Genomic DNA, 20,425 nt, shown 5'->3' with positions numbered 1-20,425 from the left:
AGAGAGGAATGATTTAGGGTTATTCCCCACTTTTACCCACGCTGGGGGGGGGCGGTTCATAAGCTGACCCACCCCCTGGGAAAATGTGACAATCTGTTGTGGTGGTCGGGGGAACAGGGTGGGAATAAAAAGCAGAAAGTTGAGAAGCTGAGAGCAGGAAGGGCAGCAGCAGAAATGAGGCTAGGCATTGCTGCAGAAAACCCCCAAGGAGAGCGAAGATATACTGAACAATGGTTAGGACTGGAAGCAGGGTGTGAACAAGGAGTCAGGCCTAGAGAAAGAAGCAAGACATGAAGAATGAGATGAAATATTCACAGAGAGGGTAGAGTGTGCGAAATCATGGCTGTGTTGTAGGGCATGTATGGAAAGGAAGGGATTGCTTCTGTCAGAGAGCAAGGAGATTGGAGACTACCCATAAGAAGGGTTCCCTACTACTTCTGAACAAATGCAAGTAAGTTTGGGACCCAATTGGGGCCCCAGGATAAGTGGTCCTGTGTGTGCTGTGTCTGTGGGTAGGTACACAAGTAATTCTCATATGCATGTGAAGTGACCAGGGCATGAATGCATGTGTCTATATGCCCAATAGAGTACTTACCCTTCCCTGCAAATAAGAGTAACTGTGTTTGTGAACACGGTTGCCCATGTGTGCGTGCACCGTGCCCAGGAGCACATGCAAAAGACCCCTATGGTTACGTGTGTGAGCTGGTTCTCCTACTTGTTCCATCAAGGTCCTGATCCCCACCCTCCTGGCTCCTCTCACACCTCTCAGCGCCCCGGCTCCCCCGACCCGCCTAGACTCTGGAAGCCCCCTAGCAGGCGGATCTGTTCCGTCTGCATGGAGTGGCGCCTCACCAGTTTGCGCTTGGCCCTGGGAGAACTTGGCGTCCCCGCCTGGGGAGGAGCGGGCAGCGAGGGCGCCCGACATCCGGGTTGGGGGCGAATGTCGGGGATGGGAGGGTGGGGGCTGACGTTGAGCGGAGGCAGGAAACCCGGCCGCGTTTGCGAGATGTGGTCCAGGAGTAAAGTTCCCGAGCCCCTCCGCTCCAGCAGCCCCGGGCTCCGCCTTCTCCCACTCAGGGGAGACACAGCCCCAGGCAGACTTTCCTGGGACTGGCGCGGGGAGGGAGCCGAACCTGCCAGAGGAAGAGTCAGCGGGGAGGCGCTGTATCGGCGGCGCTCCAAGGATGGGCGGCAGCACTCCGGCGAATCAGGGCAAAGATTTCCGGGGGCATCGAGCTCCACCGGCTCCATGCGGCTCAGTTTTTGCCTCAGCCCTGACGGAAGACCAGACTCCTGAGCTTCTGGCGCGGTATTTCGGCGTGAGAGGGGACCCCCACCCGTCACTTTCTCCGCCCACGGGGGCGGGTCCTCCGGGCCCTCGGTGCTGTGACGTCTGGAAAGACGGGGTCGACCACCTAGGGTCAAGCCGTTGAAATCGGTGGCCAGGCGCTCTATCCCTAGCCTCCCTTCGGCGGGCGGAACGGGTGGAGGAGCCACTAGGCCCCAGGGCTCGGAGTTGAGCCTTTTGAGTGGTTTTGGAGGGTGACGGGGTGGTTTGGGGAGCGGATCAGAAGGGGAAGGGTCATCAGGGGACTTAGGAAGAGGGAATTCAAATACGTCCCGCTTCTCCTCTTCTTCCTGGGTGCGAGGAGATAACAAACCCTGGCCTCCTCCTGAAGTCTGCAGTTGGATTTCCGAAGGCGACGTGCAGACCCCAGGGCTAGGAGGAGAGGGAGTGGGGTCCTCCACCCCCGGGGACGGTGGGGAATTGAGATACTGCCGGGTCTTCTTGGTGCCTGAGGGCGAGGTGTCCGTGGTGATGATGATGACCTCCGTGCCCTTGGCCTTACAGGCGTCCAGCAGTGTGGCAAGGGTCTCGCGATCCCCGCGGTCCAGGGCGTGGACAAGCGCCGAGGCGCCCGTGTGGTCTCGAACTGAGGGGTCTGCGCCGTGGGCAAGGAGCAGCGACGCCACTGCGGCTCCTCCACCCCCAGCGCAAGCGTGCATGAGCGCAGTACGCCCTAGGCGGTCTGCGATGTTGGGGTCTGCACCTTGCTCCAGAAGGTAGCGTACCATGCGCGCCTTGTTCTGGGGGTCATCGTAGCGGGCCCGACAAGCCGCCATTAACGCAGTCTCCCCCTGGGCATCACCCTCATTCACGTAGGCACCTCCCTCCAGAAGCAAACGGGCCAAGCGTAGTTTACCCTGACCCACAGCCCGAAGAAGAGCGTGGCCCTCGGTATGCAGCATTGCTGAGGCTAGGATAAGAGCACTGATGGTGCCGAGGAAGGCTAGGGATGTGGGGGTGGTGGCTGGAAGAGGCCTCAGGGCTCAGTGGTGAAGCCAATCCCTGCGAGAAAGAGAGAGATCTTATCCACGGATTCAGGCAGGGAAGCTGAGGCACCGGAGGAAGGACCCGGCATGGGGCGGAGGAGATCTCCACTGCTTGGCACACAGTCCTTCCTCTAAGTCCTGCCTTGAGCCGCGCCCTCCCCCCAGAGCATGCCTGAGGAGGTGGGAAGGGTGCACCCGCATTAGAGAACGAGCACGTACGTGCACGCTCAAGAGACATCCGCACCTCCACCCTCACCCCACGGCTTATCAGACCTTTCCAGCTCCCCGTTTTCTTAACCGCACTTAGAATCCCCCTTTCTAGGATGCAGAATGCCGCCCACCCACGCACATGCACCCATACATTCACACGCATTCCCATTCCTAACCTCTTTTAAGTTGCCACAGCCCCATAAATTGAGTGGGGGAAGGGAAGCAGCTTGCATTTGGGACCTAAAACGTGTGTGTGTATGGGGGGGGGGTAATTGGGGGTTTCTTTTGCCCCTGCTATGTTCCCCATCACATCTTGCTCTTTCCCCTCCCAGGCTGTGCGTCTAGATAGATACCTGAATGTCCGCAGAATCTCCGCCTGGCCAGGACTGAGGCCAGGGCCACCTGGCAGCTGGGGTGATGGAGCCGGGTTCCCGGGGGCCCACATGGCGTCGCGGGGGGGGGCACCCGGTTACCCGATTCCTTTGGTGTCAGTATCTGCGCCTGGGCACCAGATCCTGGTCCCTCCTCCCGGTGCGCCCGGGCACAGCGCCGGCTGGGGAGGAGAAAAGCTGGGGTGTGGTGGGGGTGGGGGGAGTTCGAAAGGCGGAGCTCTGCTTTGCTATTTATAGCCTAGTTTCTTCGGGTGGGGGCGTCGGACACCAAACCTTTTCCCCACCCATTTACACATAAACCCTTTAAACCTAGAGGCTCCAATCTTGATTGTCTTTGCTTAGCCGACCTCCCTTCCGTCCCAGCAAATCTAAATGTTCCTTGGGAGATTTCTGAGAGACCCAGATTGAGCTTCAGCAGATCCCCATTCTCGCTTGGCGTGTTTCTGCGCGCTTGTGCGCCAGACCTGACCTACCTATCACGCACGGCACAGGACACACTGTGCACAGGGGTGGAGGGAGGCGTTTGGGATCCACAGTCAGCGTCGATACTGTGCAGAGTGCCTAGAGATCTGACTGGCTTCTTAGAGTTTAAATATCAGGGAGAGCTGGAATCGGACACAGTGGTACGTCCTCATTCTACACGCCCCCTCCTCCCCAAACTGAACACAGCACGCGTAAACTTGGCTCAGCCCTCTTGTACAGCCCTCTTAAATAAGTATGAAGGTGGATATTTTGGGTTATTTTGAGGAAAAGCCAGGGGGCATTCCTAGATGCCTCCTCCCCATATTCTTGGTGGGAGGGTGGGGGGAAGGATAGAAAAGGGTAGAGAGGAGAGCAAACCTTGTAACACATCCTCTCATTGTATCTGTTTACTCTTAGTCTTGTTATTTTTTAATTATGATTTTTAAAAATTTGTTAATTTTAGAGAGAGGGAGAGAAGTATCGATTTGCGGTTCCACTCATTGGCGCGCCCTGACTGGAGACAAACCCCGCAACTTTAGCGTTATGGGGTCGACGCTCTAACCAACTAAGCTACCCGGCCAGGGCCTACACTCATTTTTTTTTTTTTTTTCCATCTTGCTTGGAGTCTGTCCAAATCGCTCCTAAGTCTCTCTCCCCTATCTGTCCGAAGCGGTTTCTTTCACCGTCTCTGCTTCTCCTTGCCACCTGCCCCGTCTCCATGGTTACCATAGCTTCCATCTGCATGTTTTAGGAATGAACTTGTGTCCAGCTGGAGGGCATCAGAGGGAAATGCGGGATGAGGAAAATATCCTTTGGATTCGGAAAACTCACCTGAGACCATTCAGAAGCTGGAGGACACTAGCCACAAGGTACTAAAAATAATGGTCCTGGGAAAACAGGGGAGAGAGAAATATTTGCAGAGAAGATACCCATTTTTTACTAGCTGCCATTTATTGGACACCGACTATATGTCAAGTACTTTACATACATTATCTCCAATCCTCACAACAATGCTATAAGGAAGGAATTATCTTCTTGTTGTAGATGAAGAAACAGAGACTTAGTAAAGTTAAGCAAATTCTCCAAGGTCTCACAGCTCTGTTTCTGTCCTATTCCAAAGACTGGGCACTTGCCACTACCCCTACAGCCTTCCTACCAAGTCCAGAGGCTTACTCCCAGGGCCATTTTCTCTGACATCTGGGATATTCTCTACTCACTCCTAGATTTTATAACCACTCTGAACTCTTTCCTTCTGTGTGTGTGTGTGTGTGTGTGTGTGTGTGTGTGTGTGTGTGAAAGTAGGACTCCTCTACCCACCGTGTTCCCTTTACCAAGGGCTAGGAGGAGCTCGAAGGTAATGGAAAATGCAGGAAACACTCACTGGGCTTCTGCCCTGCCACCCCAACTCCGGTTCTCTGATTCTGAACCCTTCCTTCCCCAAACCTTCTTGCCATCTTCTCACAGACATGGCAGCAACCCACAGGAAAAAAAATTGGTAGAAAAGAAGTATTCATTGGTGGTACAAGAGGGGAGCAGTGTAGGATTAACAGGAAGGTTGGAGTAATGGAGCAAAGGCCAAGCTGTGAAGCCAGTTACAAAAAGACTGATCTATAATGAGTAGGTTTCATAGGGGTTTATTTCTCTGCAGGAGTTCCCTCAACAGTCCGTCGGTGAGATCTGAGGTCAGGCTTCTCCATCCGAGATGAAATCGTAAATAACGGACTCTTGGTTGATTTTGCAACCCCATCTCTCTCAGCTCCCGGCTCTCCAAGCCTGGGTTCCGGCTCACTCCCTTCCCTCCCTCCTTCTCTTTATCCGCTTCAAGTGGGCGGACCTCCCTCCGCTTCAAGTGGGCGGACCTCCCTCCGCTTCTCCTAGATTGGCGGGGAGAATTCACCAATGGGGAGCTCCGGGAGGCGGACCTAGAACGCCAGCAGTTGGAGGAAGAGGAGCAGATTTCAAGTTGGCTGCTGCGTGGGCTCCGTGTGGGGGAGGGGTAGAAGGTAAGACTCCGATCTGGTGGCTCGGACCTGGTTCTATCGCACATTTCCCGTGCTAGTTCACCAGGGCCAAGAGGCAAGATAGACAAGGATTATCAGCAGTCTGGTGGATTAGCCCTCTTCTCGCTCCCTACCCTTTCTGGGTTCCCATTGCTATATTGATTAGTATATCAGAAAACCGTAGTTTTCTTTTGCGTATAGGCAAGAGATTTTAAAACAAAAGTGAAAAAACTCACTCTTGTACTTCTGACTCTTTGCAAGGGCATCAGCTTTCCTCGAATCTATTAATATTATTTCTCCAATAGACAGACAGACTTCCATTATCTGTTAAGATTCAGTTGAAAGGCTACTTACTTTCTACCTGTAGCTTTCCTGTAATACCTCTTTCCCCCCCTAGACTTAATTGTTTCTCAGTCAGATGATAGCATTTTATGCATACCTCTATTAGAGTACTCCGTGCACCCTGCCTCTTTATTGTTTCTATTCTTCTCAGAATATAAGGTTTTATAAGGCAGATTCTTAATACACAGTGCTTAATACACATTTACTTAACTTAAAGGTTAAGTAAATGGAATTGATAGGGAATGCAGAATTTAAACTCCTAATGTGATTAGGGAACAATTAATAAGAGATAAAATACAATACAGTATATAATTAAGGTCTCTTAAAATTAGTTGTTCATGATAGAGTAATTGCTCCACAGTTCAGAGAATGGAGAAAGCTAGAAAGAATGGGATGGTGAGGGGAGGATTTATGAATCTTATGATTCATTTAAGGTTTGAAAGAAACCTTAAAAATCATGTATTTATTCATTTAGCAAATATTTATTGAGCTTCTATTATATGCCAGTGCTAGACAATGGGGATCATAATGAGTCCTCTACTCCAGTCTACTTCCTCTGATAAACCATATATAGTAAATTGTTATTCAGCTTCTATTTAATTGTCTTTAGTCAAAGAACTCTATCTCATTTTACAGGTTCTTCCATTTTTGGATATTTGTTCTTCAGTTAATATCCAACAAATATTCTTAACAAATATATAGCTCAACTAAATGCATTCTACACTTCCACTGTAAAAGAGGGAGAGCTGTTCTAGTGGTAGCATTCTTAAAATAAAGAATACTATTCCTCTTGTTTTCTGATTATAGAAGTAATACACATTTATTCTAGAAATTTGGAATCACAAAAAGATAAAAAGAAAAATTATTTCATGACCATGATGTAGTGATATCCATTACTATTTTAATATGTATCCTTTCAATTTCTTCTCCACATGCATACATATGTGTGTGTTTATATATTACATAAATAGGGCCATGCAATAAATGCATTTTTTTATATCATGTTCCCCACACTTTATATTGTGATTTTTTGCCTGTAAGTATTATTTGAATTCATTTTATGGCTACATAATAGTCTAAAATGGATATTTTGAACTTTTTAAATCATTCTTTTTTTGTTATTTCAAAATTTTTGCTAATATGAATAGCTCTTTGAGGAACATCCTTGAACTTATATCTCTGACAATATGTCTGATGATTTCTTCAGGGTAGATTTTTATTTTTTAAAAGATTTTATTTATCTACTTTTAGAGAGAGGGGAAGGGAAGGAGAAAGAGGAAAGAAACATCAATGTTTGAGAGATAAATCTTTGTCAGTTTGATAGGCAAAGCATGGTTTTATTACTTATACTTTTGTCAATTGTTCATATACTTTGCACATTTATTTTTGGGGGGATGATTTTTTTCTACTCGGGTTTCCATGGATTCTAATATAATTAGTGTTAACACCTTGTCTTATTTATTATAAATATAGGACAGTCTAAACATTAGAGTGCCTCAGGCCTCAGTCCCTAGATTTTTTAGAACAGTGCCTGGCACATAGTAAGCACTCAGTAAGTATTTATTGAATTAATTAAGGTGGTTTTATTTTCTTATCTCCATTTTACAGATGAAGAAACAGGTTTAGAGATTTTAAATAAATTGTTGAAGGTTATGGGGCTAGGAAATGGCAGAACTGGGATTCAAATCCATGTTCTTAACCACTACGTGTACAGCCCTCCTTAAATTTGATGTAATTGTTTTGCTGTATGTTTTGTTGCAACCCATTCTTAGTAACTTCTACCATAATACACCATTATGCATAATTGGGAATAAGTATAAAGTATATGAGATGTAGTTTTAGGGAAGGAGAATGCAGGGGTGAACATTGGGGAGGGTTGATATTAAAGAGGAGTAGTTTGGGACCAGATTATGGGAGATTTAAATATCTTCAAGAATTGAGAGTCAGTCACAATTTAAATGTAAGAGACTCATTGTAATTGCTGAACTAAATGGAGTAGAGATGAATGGTTTAGTTTCTCAAACATCAGTTTATTACCTAAATTAAATAGACCTTTGTCTTCTTTTACACCACTTCTTTGGGAATCATTGGGTAGATATGTGGAAATGGAGTTAGCTTTATCTAACCTCAAAACTCCTGGCCTTTTCCTGACTCCTCACTGCTTTGCAATCCAAACAGCTCCCATCTCCACTGCTAGAACTGTAAATGTCAAGTGGAAAGAGACCTAAGTCAGATGGTTAGCATATTCTTTCTTTTTAAAGGGCCTCTTTATGGTGATGAATTCTCATTCCTTCCCCAGTATCCATGAGAATTCCTCTTTCCCCTAATATGCTCTTTCACTCAGATCACAATTAAATCTATTAATTAACAGCCATTTTTTCTTCACATTTTTTTGTGGCAGTTGGACTTGAAACTTTCTTCAGACACGCATTTCTTTACCCTCTCCTTCCTGCTGCATATTAGTCTCATCTACTATAGTTAGTATTTATTTTTAAATTTAAATCAGTATTTTTCTCTAATTACAAAAATAGTACCTATTCAGTATAGAAGAAAATCTTAAAATACAAATAACACCCCCCCCCCCCCCCAAAAAACCCCCCAAAAAGCCCACCTCAACCAATGATAATTTTTGATGTATATGAGGGGGAAACCCCCCAAACTCCAGAATTACCTTCTGGATGGTGGGTCCTGTGTAGCTCAGGCTTCTCCCATTAGGTAAGTGTTCTAGGAACCCATCTTTATCAGTGCACCAGCTGGCGTTGTGTAAGGCTGCATTTCCACTTCAGTGATTTTTATTGAAGTCTCTTTCAATATGTTTGCCCATTTCATGATGGGTGATTTATGAGTGTACCTGCCCACACCATGCTGCGTGTTCAGCAGTTTTTGACCAAAAAATGGGTGCTCCACCCTTTCTAGTCACCCAGTCTTGCCCAAGTGACTCTTTTTTTGTTTCCTCATATTAAAAAAATCTTCAAAGGGAAGTGTTTTGCCTATGTGGAAGAGATGAAACAAAAAATGGCAAAAGCACTAAAAGGCATCAAAATCTGTTCAAAAACTATTTTCCCCACTGAAAAAAGTCTCGATAGGTGTATTGCATCAAATGGAGAGTACTTTGAAGGTGACTGAAGTTTAAACATGTAAGAATAAATACATAATTTTTATAAATAAATTCTGGATTTTTGGGGTCCCCCCTCATGTCCTTTAAGAACATTTTTATTTATATTGGTGTGTGTATAAATTACTTTATAAATATTTTAGAATCTTTTTTACCAACTAATCTTTTGTAAAATGCCCTTCATTGAGCCATATATTTCTTGTCTAGAGCATTTGTTGGATATTAATTGAAGAACAAATATCCAGAAATGGAAGGACCTGCAAAGTGAACGAGGGAGTTCTCTCACTAAAGATGATTAACCAGAAGTTGAGTAACAATTTACTAATTATAGTTTATCAGAGGAAGGAGGCAAATCTAGAGTAGATGTTTCACCATGATCCCTATTATCTGACACTGTCTGGCAAATAGTAGATGTTCAATAAATATTTGGTGTGTGAATAAATGCATGATTTCTAAGGGCTCTTTCAAACTTGAGACCTTGTGATTTATACTCACAAAGCCCTCCCTCACCATCCCAGACCTCCTAGTTTTCTCCCTTCTTTGGACTGTGGGGGACAATTATATTACAAATCACTAATTTGAGTGATATTAATTATATACTGTATTATTTCCTGTTGTTCTCTAACATGTTGTTAGTATGTACCCTCAATATGATGTGATGAAATGGCATTTTACTTCTGCAATTCTCCTCCCCAAAACCTATAACCCCAGTCTAATAGGGAGAAAAACATCAGACAAATTCCAGCAGAGGGGCATCCTATCATATAACTGACCGGTACTCTTTAACACTGTCAAGGTAATCAAAAACAAGGGAGATATGAGAAACTGTGCATTTCAAATTGCTACTCGAGTTTTTTTAAAAATAGATTTTATTTCTTAAAACAACTTTGATTTATAGAAAAATTGAACAGATAGTACAAAAGGTTTCTATATGCCCTGGCACACAGTTTCCCCTATTATTGGCATCATATATTAGTATGGTACATTAGTTACAATTATGAAACCATATTGATATAATTATTTAAGGTCATACTTGATTCATATTTCTGTAGTTTTACCTACTGCTCTTTTTCTATTCCAGAATTCCATCCAGTATACCATACTTCATTTACTTATCATGGCCTATTATGTGCATGTATATGTATGCAGACACATGGAAATGAAGTTAAAAGGATATGTATTAAGATATTAATAATGGGAGTCCTGGCCAGGTAACTCAGTTGGTTAGAGTACCACCCAATATGCCATGGTTGCGAGTTTGATCTCTTGTGAGGGCACATACAAGAAGCAACCAATGAATGCATAAATAAGTGGAACAACAAATCAATGTTTCTTTCTCTCTCAAGTCACTAAATAAAAAGCCTTAATAATGGTTATTACTATGTGGTGGTCATCATGAAATAATAGGTATTTTTCTTTATACCTTTATGTCTTTCCAAGTTTTTTAGGATAAGTATATTTTTCTAGTATATTATACTTATTAGTTTCTATAGAACTAAGTATATTAGTTCTATAATAAGAGAACAAAGGGAATGGTGTTTTTTTATTTTTCAGAATCCTACCACTAGGTCAGCTCCTTCTCTTTTACAATGGAAGAGTGGACCTTCCTTAATTTTGGTGACTTTGACTGTATTAAAGAGTACTGGTCAAGTATATGATAAGATACTCCTCTGGTGGAATTTGTCTGATGTTTTTCTCTTGATTAGACTGGGGTTATGGAGTTAGGTGATGAGGCTCACAGAGGTAAAGTGATAGAGTGCCATTTTCATAATTTCAATATTAAGGGTACTTAGTAATGACATGATTTAATATTGTTGATACTGACCTTGGTCACCTGACTAAAGTAGTAGTCATCCAGTTTCTCCATTTTAAAGTTATTATCCCCCTTTCAAAAATTGTATGGGACAAAATTCCCTATATACAGCCCACACTTCAGGAGAGGGGAGTTCTACCCTCTGTCTTTAGAGGAGTCTGTGTAACCTACATGAGAGATTTGTCTTTTCTCCCTGATGTATGAATTTAATCAATAATTTATTTATGGTAGTATGAACTCATGGATTTTATACTTTTTATTTCTTATTTTATACTTTTGGGTTATAATCCAACACTATTGTATTGCTCAAACTGTCCTCACTTTGGCCATTGGGAACTCTTTCATTTTACTTTTATGCTCCTTTGACATAGCCCCATTAATGTATGTGTGTTATTTTTTATTTTAATTTTTTTAGCACTTTCTTACTTTCTGGCACTAGAAGATACTTTGGTCTCATCTTGTATACTTCCTGCCTCAGTCCTTGCTCCAAGAAGCCTTGATTCCTTTTATTGGAAAATGGTATTAGAAACCAAGATCTGGGCATTAGCTGTGTTTCTTGCTACTGGGGTATCATTTCTTTCAAGTTTCATTTGCATTTGATAACTTTATACCCCATCCTAGTGGCTTCTGACTGTCCCTTCAAGACTGATAAAGACAAGAGGCAGAGTTCATTTCAGTATCAGGAGGAGCTTTTGAGTCATCAGAGTTGATCACAGTGGAACAGGCTGCCATTGGGGAGAATGAATACCCTTGCCCTTTAAAAAAAAAAAAAAAATATATATATATATATATATATATATATATATATATATATATATATTTATTTATTTATTTTTAGAGAGAGGGGAAGGGAGGGAGAAAGAGAGGGAGAGAAACATTGATCTGTTGCCTCTGATAGGTGCCCTGTCTGAGGACTGAAACTGTAACCCAGGCATGTGCTCTGACAGGAAATCAAACCAGATAACTTTTGCTTCGTGGGATGATGCCCAGCCAACTGAGCCACATCAGTCAGGACTGACCACCCTCACTTCAAGAAAATGTCACTAGAAGCAGAATAACTTAACAACTTGGAGAGTAGAGTACTACATTGGGAGGGGGTTTGGACTAGATAACTGTGAGTCCTTCTAATTCTAAGTTCTGTGCTTCTAAGTTGTGTTTTAAAAGATCAATTTGATTGTAATGGTTCCCTCTCTCCACTCTCACCTCCTACTTCTGACAGTGAGACTGATGACTTATCCCTGTGCTTCTGCATTGCCTGGCACACTACCTTTTTCATGGTATGTGCTTAATAAGTGTTTTATTGAAATACATTAAATTGGATTGAATTGGGGCCTAGTTGGGTTTGGAATGCTATGGAGAGAAAGAATTAAAAGGTCATATATAGATATGCAGATGCTGATAAACATCAAATTATCTTAGGGATGCAGGGAAGTTTTATCCAAGGATCTTATCACTTTCCCCTTTGTGCTACAGTTACACTGTATTGCAATTATCTGTCCTGTTGAAACCATGTCTCATCCATATTTATATTTCCAGAGATACCCTGCCTGGTACATGCACTGTTAATCAAAATTTGTTGAATTACACTGGCTTTTAGATCCCAGGGAAAAAGATTGGGCATACCTCCATGGCTTCCTATACATTCTACTGTACTTTTTCTCTTTGTTTTTGTCTTACCAGGTTTTTCTCACTGGATCTCTGACTACCCAGGCCCCCTTCACCATGGCCAGCCGGGGTGGGGGCCGGGGCCGCGGCCGGGGCCGGGGCCAGTTGACCTTCAATACGGAGGCTGTGGGCATTGGGAAGGGGGATGCTCTGCCACCACCCACCCTGCAGCCTTCTCCACTCTTCCCTGTGAGTGTGTGTCCTCCTTTCCCAAGCCTCCCAAGTGCCCCTTACTGGCTGATCCTGGATTTCTCCTGGGCCATCACAAAACCATCCTCATCTTCCTTCTCCCCATCTCTATGCACCTAGCTTGCATGGGATATTTTCAAGGAAAGGAGGTGTATATCCTTACATCTCATAATCCCAGATCACCAGCTTTCAAAATGCTGTCTTGTGATGCTCATTGTCTTTTGGCCCTTTGCTCAGTAGGAGCATTGGATTGAATTGCAGGGAGAAACCCTCCTAGATTTGTACTCCAGCATTTTCTCCCTGGGCTGACCACTGCCCCTGCCTCCTTAGCCATTGGAGTTCCAACCAGTGCCTCTGCCCTCAGGAGAGGAAGGAGAATATGTCCTGGCATTGAAGCAGGAGTTGCGAGGGGCCATGAGGCAGCTCCCTTACTTCATCCGGCCAGCTGTCCCCAAAAGAGGTCAGTTGGAATGTTCTGAGTGCCTTCCATGCGCAGTGCCTTATATTCAGCACTACTGGAGGCCAGAGATGCCAGAAGAGGCACAGAAAGCTCACTGTCTACCTGGGGAGATCATAATAATTACCCCTGCGTTTGAAATACATGACACTATTCATGGCTTGTTTTGTGTCTTACAATAGTCTTTGGACAGTAGGAAGTTAAGTATTAAGATGTGCATTTCACATGTGTAAATGGGGAGATGTATTAAATTTTTAACAATCTGGTTATTACAGGCATCAACCAGTCAGAAGGGGGGCTGGTGTTAGGTGTCTGAGGTACCCTGCTAACTAAAGTATTACCTTTTTGGTTAGTGGATCATGGAGAAGTTAGGGAGACCGGGAGGGACTGGAGAAGAGGGGTGTGCTTGGTAGGCTTGGGATAGTGGATATTTACTGACTGCTGTGGAAGTACAGTATTTCAGGATATTGGTAACTGGTGCCTTCCTACTGAAGCCCTAGGAGCTAAAACTCAGAGAGAGGAAAGACTTGTCTAAGTTAGTCCCATTAAAAGGAGTAAAAGGAATACAGAAACCCTGTTTTCTTGCTCTCTAGTATATTTTTTACTGTATCACACTACCTCTTGATATAGTCATGCCTTTGGGTTGAGGAAGTTAACAAAAATACTGTAATTTCAGGTTCTCACTGAAGCTGAGCCCCTTGGGCTCTGGGTTTGGGCTGAAGGGACAGACAATTCCTAAGTATTGAGAGGGCTGGGCCCTGCGGAATGACCCTGTTCTATGACTTTGAAATGATAAAACTTTGACCCTTGGCCTCTGATCTCTCAGATGTGGAGCGTTACTCAGACAAATATCAGATGTCAGGACCGATTGACAATGCCATTGATTGGAACCCTGGTAGGTGATGGGTCCTTTCATTAACTGCCCTTCTTTCAAATATCTGGCAAGCCTCAAGCCACTGGCTATCACCTCATTCACCCTTCTTTGTCCCCCCTCTACTCCATCCAGTATTTATAAGCTAGAGCCTTACGTATGCTAGCGAACATGCTCAGGCTCTATCTAAAAACCTATTAAATAACCTTCACGTCCCTGGAGACATCCAAGCCAGTTTTTGATCCAACCTCTTCTTTTCTCATGTTTATCCTGACCCTTATTATCTCCCTTAAAACCAGTCATTCTACCCTGACTGGTGCAGCTCGGTTGGGCATCTATCGTCCTGCAAAGTTAAAGGTTGCCAGTTTGATTCCCAATCAGGGCACATGCCTGAGTTGACTAGGTTGTGGGTTTGGTTCCCAGATCGATGTTTCTTTCCCTCTTTCTCTCTCCCTTCCCCTCTTTAAAAATAAATACAAAATCTTTATTAAAAATAACTAATTCATAGGAGACCCAGACAGGGTCTTACTGACTTCTACATTCCCACTATTCCCAGATTGGCGACGTCTACCCCAGGAGCTAAAAATACGAGTAAGGAAGCTACAGAAAGACCGTGAGTATATAATAGAAAAAAGAAGGAAAAGAGAGGTTTCCTTCTTCAACTGAAGGACCAAGCCTGGTTGCCTGCCCTCCCAATTCCTACCCAAAGCACCCAGTATTGTTGCTGGGTGCCTTAGTGGCCACATGAGGGCAGCAGAGTGACATAGTCTCTGCAGGAAGGTGGGTAGAAGGCTAACAAGGAAGTTTGCTCTCTGATGGTTTACTTTTTGATCCTCTCACCAGGGACCACCATTCTACTCCCCAAGAGGCTCCCTAAGGCCACAGACTATAAGGAGGAAACAATACAGAAACTAGAGGTAAGAGGAAATGTGCATAGGGACCACCTGGCCCTAGATCCATTCCCTCCTCCTTGGCCCATGTATACCTTAATTTTTCCCTTCTGTGAGCTGCATCTGTCTTCCTATTCTTCTTAACATAAGACCCTGGAGAAGAAAGAGGAAGAATTAACTTCAGATGAAGATGAAGAGAAAGAAGAAGAAGAGAAGGAAGAGGGAGAAGAAGAGGAGTATGATGAAGAAGAACATGAAGAGGTGAAGGGGACTTCCTTCCACCCACAGTTCCTCTCTCTTGCCCTTGTTAGCTCTGGAGATCTCAACTCTGTTCACCAGAGATATTCTCTCCAGAGGGTTGGGGGGCCAAAGGCGATAGTGCCTCCAAAGGATAGTGCTCTCCACTTTATCTGTCTTTAGGCTCTTCTAAAGAGCAAACTACAACTAGCCTTGGCTGTGTAGTTCAGTTGGTTAGAGCATCATCCCAACATGCCAAGGTTGCAGCTGGGTCAGGGCACATACAAGAATCAACCAATGAATGCAGAGATGAGTGGAACAAAAAAATCGATGTTTCTCCCTTCCTCTCTCTAAAATCAATAAATAAAAACTTAAAAAAAATAAATAAATAGTAAACTACAACTGGAAGAGATATCTAGGGCTAGAATGGTGCTATTGGGAGAGAAGGGATGTGGTACACTGGGAGGAAGGAGAATGCCAAAAGCATACCTGACTTCTATTTTCTATTCCAGGAAACTGATTACATCGTGTCATATTTTGACAATGGAGAGGACTTTGCGGGTGACAGTGATGACAATATGGATGAGGCTATATACTGAAAAAGGACCCTAAATAGCACCCTGGATCTTCATCTTTCTAATTTAGGATACAGAAAGTAACCGTCTCTATCGTTTGGTTTTGTGGACAAGGAGACTGTTTGCTCTGAGTCCAGATAACCTGTTTAGTCCCTGGAAATAGATGTGGAAAATAACAATAGACACCTCTCTTTTCTAACTTTCCCCTCCCTCTACCATTGTATCATTTCTGATATCATGGGGAAAGAGCAGAGGACCAATGTCTTAATTGTATTAAAGGGAGAAAGGAGGGCTGAAAGAAAAACTGGAATTGTTGGGTCTGAGACAGCTGTACATATGCCCTTACCCATTTTTTATAATTCTTTGTGGAGATAATTGGGGGTGGGAGCAGTTAAGAGGAGTAAGGCCAGTTTTATATTTTTAAATAAAAGGTTTTTTTTATCTGTCTGTTCAGGGTGAGAGGCCTAATGGGAGAGGGCTGGAGAAATGAAGGGGATGCTTAGCTGAGTCATTCTCTTCTTACCTGTCAGAGTCCAGTGTGACACCCTGGGGGTTACAGCCTTCCTATCCTTTGCCCCTTCCCTCCCACCACAATGGTGGGACACATGCTCCAAATCTAGCCCTGCCCAAGAACATTCAGGAAACTCATCTGCAGGGCTGTGCAGAATGAGTAGTAGAAAGAATAGCTCACACCCTAAAGATCAGCTGACTTCTAAGCCTCTGGTCCTCAGGCCACAGGGACAGGATTGTGCCCGTTCACAGGTGTTCACAGGAACACAGGCCCTTTCTCACACTTGACCTTCATCTTGTCCTTGTTTACAAAGATTGGTTGCAGCTATTTTTGTGGGGAGAATCAAGAAAGTCAGGTGTGGGGAGGAAATAGGGAGGAGGTGCTGATTCTTCTTCAGCACAGTCACCTTCTTCCAGGCCCTGGAGACCTCACTTTGAAAAATATGTCTGCGCAGGTGAAGCCCCCTGTGTATTCTATTGTCCACTTCCAGAAGCCACTGTGTGTTTGAGTTGCAGTTTCTCTTTTGGTTCTTTGTGGAATTTAGTTAGCCTTTCTCTCTTCTGTCTTTTGGGGAAAAGGGGCAGGCGGTGTTGCTTTATGGGAAGTAAGGAGGGTGCGGAGGAAGAGAATGACTTAGGGACACTCACAGCTCTGAGAGATGCTGTCTCAGCCACATAGCTCTCTCTTGGGTGAGATCACTTCCCTATGTTCTGATTGGCTTCTGAGGAAGCTCTAGAAGAGCTGATTGGTTCCAGCCACTTGTCATGCAGCAGTCACAGGCTAGCTGCATGTCCAAAGGGCTAAATAAGGAGGCAGGCACAGATAGCAACCCTACAGAACATTTGAAAGCCATAAAGATGGGATGCAGGAAAGGCTTCAAGGAATTCCCCAACCATATTCAGGCTGGTTGACTGAATTCTCTACAGCATCAAGTGACAGAAATCTAATGCTAGATATCTATGACCCATTGTAAAGAATGAATAGGGGCTGTGATTCCATTGAGAGAAAGCCCCTTAAAAGCCTGGAATGGGTACAGTAGTAAGTGTTAGGGTAGAAATAGCCAAGAGAACAGAGGAGGAATCCAGAATAGAAACAGAACATTCCAGAGTTATTAAGCAATTTGTTATGATTGATGTGTTTCCTTTTTCTAGCTCTTGGAAGTGTTGTGAGTGGAGTGGGAATGGAGAGAACCTGTCACACTATAGCCTGTGATATGGCTAGGGAGAAATCAGCAAGAAAAATCTAAAAGACACTGAAACACTGAAAAATCTCCTTTTGCTCTTCTCCCCTACATACACACACATATAATCCTAACCTGGTCAGCTATATATCTGTCTTTGTTGGGATTCACAGACAATCCCCTAAGTCCCATTTAATACCAGCCTGGGAACTTAAAGGAATGGGAACAAAGAAGATTGTAAACAAGAGGCAGTGGAGAAGGAGAGTAACACATCCCTGCCCCCACACCTCTACACACACACACATCCTTTGCTCATGAAATGGAGGAAAGGAGGACAAAGGTTAGAGGGACCACTTGGGATCAGTTATACTGCCTCAAAGACAAAGTATCGGAAAGATCAGACCATTCTTGGACTCTTTCCTGTCTGGCTTCCTGCCTCTCCTGGCAGATGACCTTGCTGAACAAAGCCAGAGACATGGGAACCAGAAACTGCCCCAGATTCTGGAGCAGTTCCATGCATGAGATAGACTGTTTCCACTGACCTCTACCCCACTTTTCATAGGCTCTATCAGGGGGCCTGAAGTTGACACCTAAGCCCAGTAAACAGTCAGGGCTGCTATTCCTCTGGAGGCCCCAGAGAAAGGCTAGAGGTTGAGGCCCTGCTTACAAACATTTAGAGAAGAGCCATGCAGCACTTGCTCAGCCCTGTACATCTGCCTGCTAAGGCTTGCTTATGTTGAATGGATTGCTCCCCATGGCCACAGCCTGGGCTGCACTGGCCCAGCCAAGGTAGGTTTTCTGGCAGGAATCCTATCTTTTCCCACCCTGTGTTCCTAGCCTCCTGGTTCCCTCCCAGCTTGGCCAGAAAGCTTGAAAGTGGAGTCTGCAAATTGAATCGGCGAATTTAAGTGGCTTGAGGGAGAGCTGAATGGGATACCTGGATGAAACATGTGGTTTAGAAGATCAGCAGTGGAGACCAAAGAAAATTGGAGGGTCAAATGTCAGATGGGCAGACCATGCTTGCTTTGGTTAGGAAAAGATCATTATTTTCCTCAATTCATTTTTACTGCTGTTTGAAATTTGAAAGGAAGGCAGGGTGGCTTGTAGGCATAGGCTGGTTAAGAACTAAGCCAAAGGGAAGGGCTGTCATCTCAACTGGGCAAAGCACTGGTTTATGGTCCTAGTTTCACTACTCCATAGTTTTGTGTCCTTGGAAAAGTTATGTCAAGTCTCCAAGCCTAAATTCCTCATCTGTGAAACAAGTTTGGATTAGAATGTCTGCCAGGAATCCATCAAGCTCATGTTGCTCCACCCGCAGGAACCCAAATGGTTCTGAGAACAAAGGTCAGGACATGTCCAGCTTTTGCTGAACTCATTCCATCTGCTGGACTTCCCCATCTTATTTTCAGCTTGGGTAAGCTAAAGATAACTCAGGCGTCTAATGAGTCTTTTCCAAGTACCTGCTTTGACTTGAATAGCAGGAAGATCAGCAATTCCATCAACTAGCAAGGAAGGAGAGAACCCCTGCAGCAGAGTTAAAGGTCATGATCTGCAAGCCAGAAATCAAATGAAGCAGGCCCAAGAAATGTTCTGAGGAAGGAGCCAGTGGTGACATCCTTTCTATCCTCCCTTATATATTATGTCTAGCTAGAGGATAGAGGAGAGAAATGAGATGGAGAGGAAGGCTGTAGCTCAGTTAGCTAATCTGGCCAGACCCCTTCTCCATTAACATTTCTCCTAGTGAGGCTCACTTTCGCCCACAACGTTACTTGCGACCAGAAAGCTAGAAATAAATTCTAACTTCCTAGTATCACCCTTGCCTTATCCCCAATTTGCCATTTTGTATCTTGGAGGGAATGGAGGTTTCCCCTGCAACCATAATGAGAGTCATTGGGAAGACAATGATCCTACCCTAACAGATGTTAAGTGCATCACCTTGGGAACCCAAGACTTTGGAGGGTGGAATCCAGGGATTCCTCAGACTCAGTCTTGACCAATGCAGAGAAGCCTGTGTCCCTATGACCTCTGAGTTTGGGACTATTCTTCATTCTCAAACCTCCTCTCCTCCAGGATCCTCAGCTGTGGGCTGGACTTCCCAAAGCCAGTGCCCCTGCCTTCCTGAATTTTCCTCATCCTGTGATTCCATTTCTCCTGGTGTACAATGGACAAGGGAGAAAATATTCAAGTCCTGCCTCTAACATTATTTGTTACACATAAGGCAGCATTGATAGCTAGTATTATAATAGGAGGGAGATTAGTTAAACCTGTCTTTGTCCTACTAAAGCGGTGGAGGAAATGAACTCACCTAAGTCTGGGACACTGATCTGGGGTATTTTCTATCTTGGAGCGAATAGATACAATCTCATTTGGACAGGGAAACAAATCCTGGTACTCATTCTTCTATGTTCTGCTATGGCCAGAGGTACAACCATTCTGGAGGAAAAAAAAAAAAAAAACCCTCATCTAAGTTGTTTAAAATAATTTTTTTTACCTCATTTTTTTTCTCAAGCTGGGGTGGTAAGAACAAGTGAAACAAAGATGGGCTCACTAGGAGAGAGGGCAAATGCTGACCACTCCTTTCCATAGCCTTCAGCTCTCTGTCCCCGAGCCTCTTCCCTGGCTCCTGGACATTCTTTCCTGTCTGACCACACTTGGCTGCTCTTGACTGCTCACCTCTCCCTTACTTGGCCTGGTTTCTGTTTTGAAACTTGCTTTTCACTCTGAGCCACCACTCTAACACCTGTCCAGAGATATCAGAAATGTCTACAAACTTCTCGGGAACTGGCCTGGGCCAGGTCAGGAGGGATGACTTAGGACTAGAGAAAGAGCTTGTCTTTCAGACTCATCTTGTTCTTGTTGTCATTGAGATTCTTTTCCTGTCTCCAAGCCTTTCTTCCCATGTCTCTCTTTGCTTCATGTCTTTTGCATCATGCTGCTTAAATTGGGTTATTCATGGGAGATGTAGTGAGGAGTGTTTGGAGCCACATAATACACATGGCACATCTTCCAGAGTGTCAATTTTACTGTTTATAAAAAATATTTTATTTATTTGTTCTTAGAGAGAGGGCAAGGGAGGGAGAAAGAGAAGGAGAGAAATATCAATGTATGAGAAGAACATTGATCGGTTGCCTCTTGCACAACCCTGACCAGGGACCTGGACCACAACCCAGACATGTTCCCTG

The 20,425-nt window shown here is 44.5% G+C and overlaps 2 protein-coding genes and 1 long non-coding RNA gene across 3 annotated transcripts; 2 read left to right on the top strand and 1 right to left on the bottom strand.

Annotated features, from left to right (window-relative positions):
• Nucleotides 1-31: 31 nt before the first annotated feature.
• On the bottom strand, nucleotides 32-3,006 carry ANKRD34A (ankyrin repeat domain 34A). The gene is made up of 2 exons (XM_054563070.1): nucleotides 2,898-3,006; nucleotides 32-2,350 (listed from the first exon to the last, which is right to left on the bottom strand). Exon 2 carries the CDS (start codon nucleotides 2,248-2,250, stop codon nucleotides 766-768), a length of 1,485 nt encoding a protein of 494 aa, XP_054419045.1. The 5' UTR covers nucleotides 2,251-2,350; nucleotides 2,898-3,006; the 3' UTR covers nucleotides 32-765.
• Nucleotides 1,870-5,162, top strand: LOC129062247 (uncharacterized). The gene is made up of 3 exons (XR_008528257.1): nucleotides 1,870-2,064; nucleotides 4,150-4,267; nucleotides 5,047-5,162. It is a non-coding gene; the product is annotated as an uncharacterized LOC129062247 (long non-coding RNA).
• Nucleotides 5,163-11,844: 6,682 nt separating this feature from the next.
• On the top strand, nucleotides 11,845-15,961 carry POLR3GL (RNA polymerase III subunit GL). The gene is made up of 8 exons (XM_054563326.1): nucleotides 11,845-11,945; nucleotides 12,349-12,522; nucleotides 12,853-12,982; nucleotides 13,806-13,874; nucleotides 14,407-14,463; nucleotides 14,694-14,767; nucleotides 14,891-15,001; nucleotides 15,490-15,961. The coding sequence occupies exons 1-8, from the start codon at nucleotides 11,943-11,945 to the stop codon at nucleotides 15,574-15,576; spliced, it is 705 nt and encodes a 234-aa protein (XP_054419301.1). The 5' UTR covers nucleotides 11,845-11,942; the 3' UTR covers nucleotides 15,577-15,961.
• Nucleotides 15,962-20,425: the final 4,464 nt, after the last annotated feature.

Source organism: Pteronotus mesoamericanus, unplaced genomic scaffold (assembly GCF_021234165.1).
Source record: "Pteronotus mesoamericanus isolate MK-2021 breed Mesoamerican mustached bat unplaced genomic scaffold, CSHL_Meso_final scaffold_705, whole genome shotgun sequence".
In the NCBI taxonomy this organism is placed as follows: Eukaryota; Metazoa; Chordata; class Mammalia; order Chiroptera; family Mormoopidae; genus Pteronotus; species Pteronotus mesoamericanus.
This window is presented reverse-complemented; position numbering and strand designations above follow the sequence as displayed.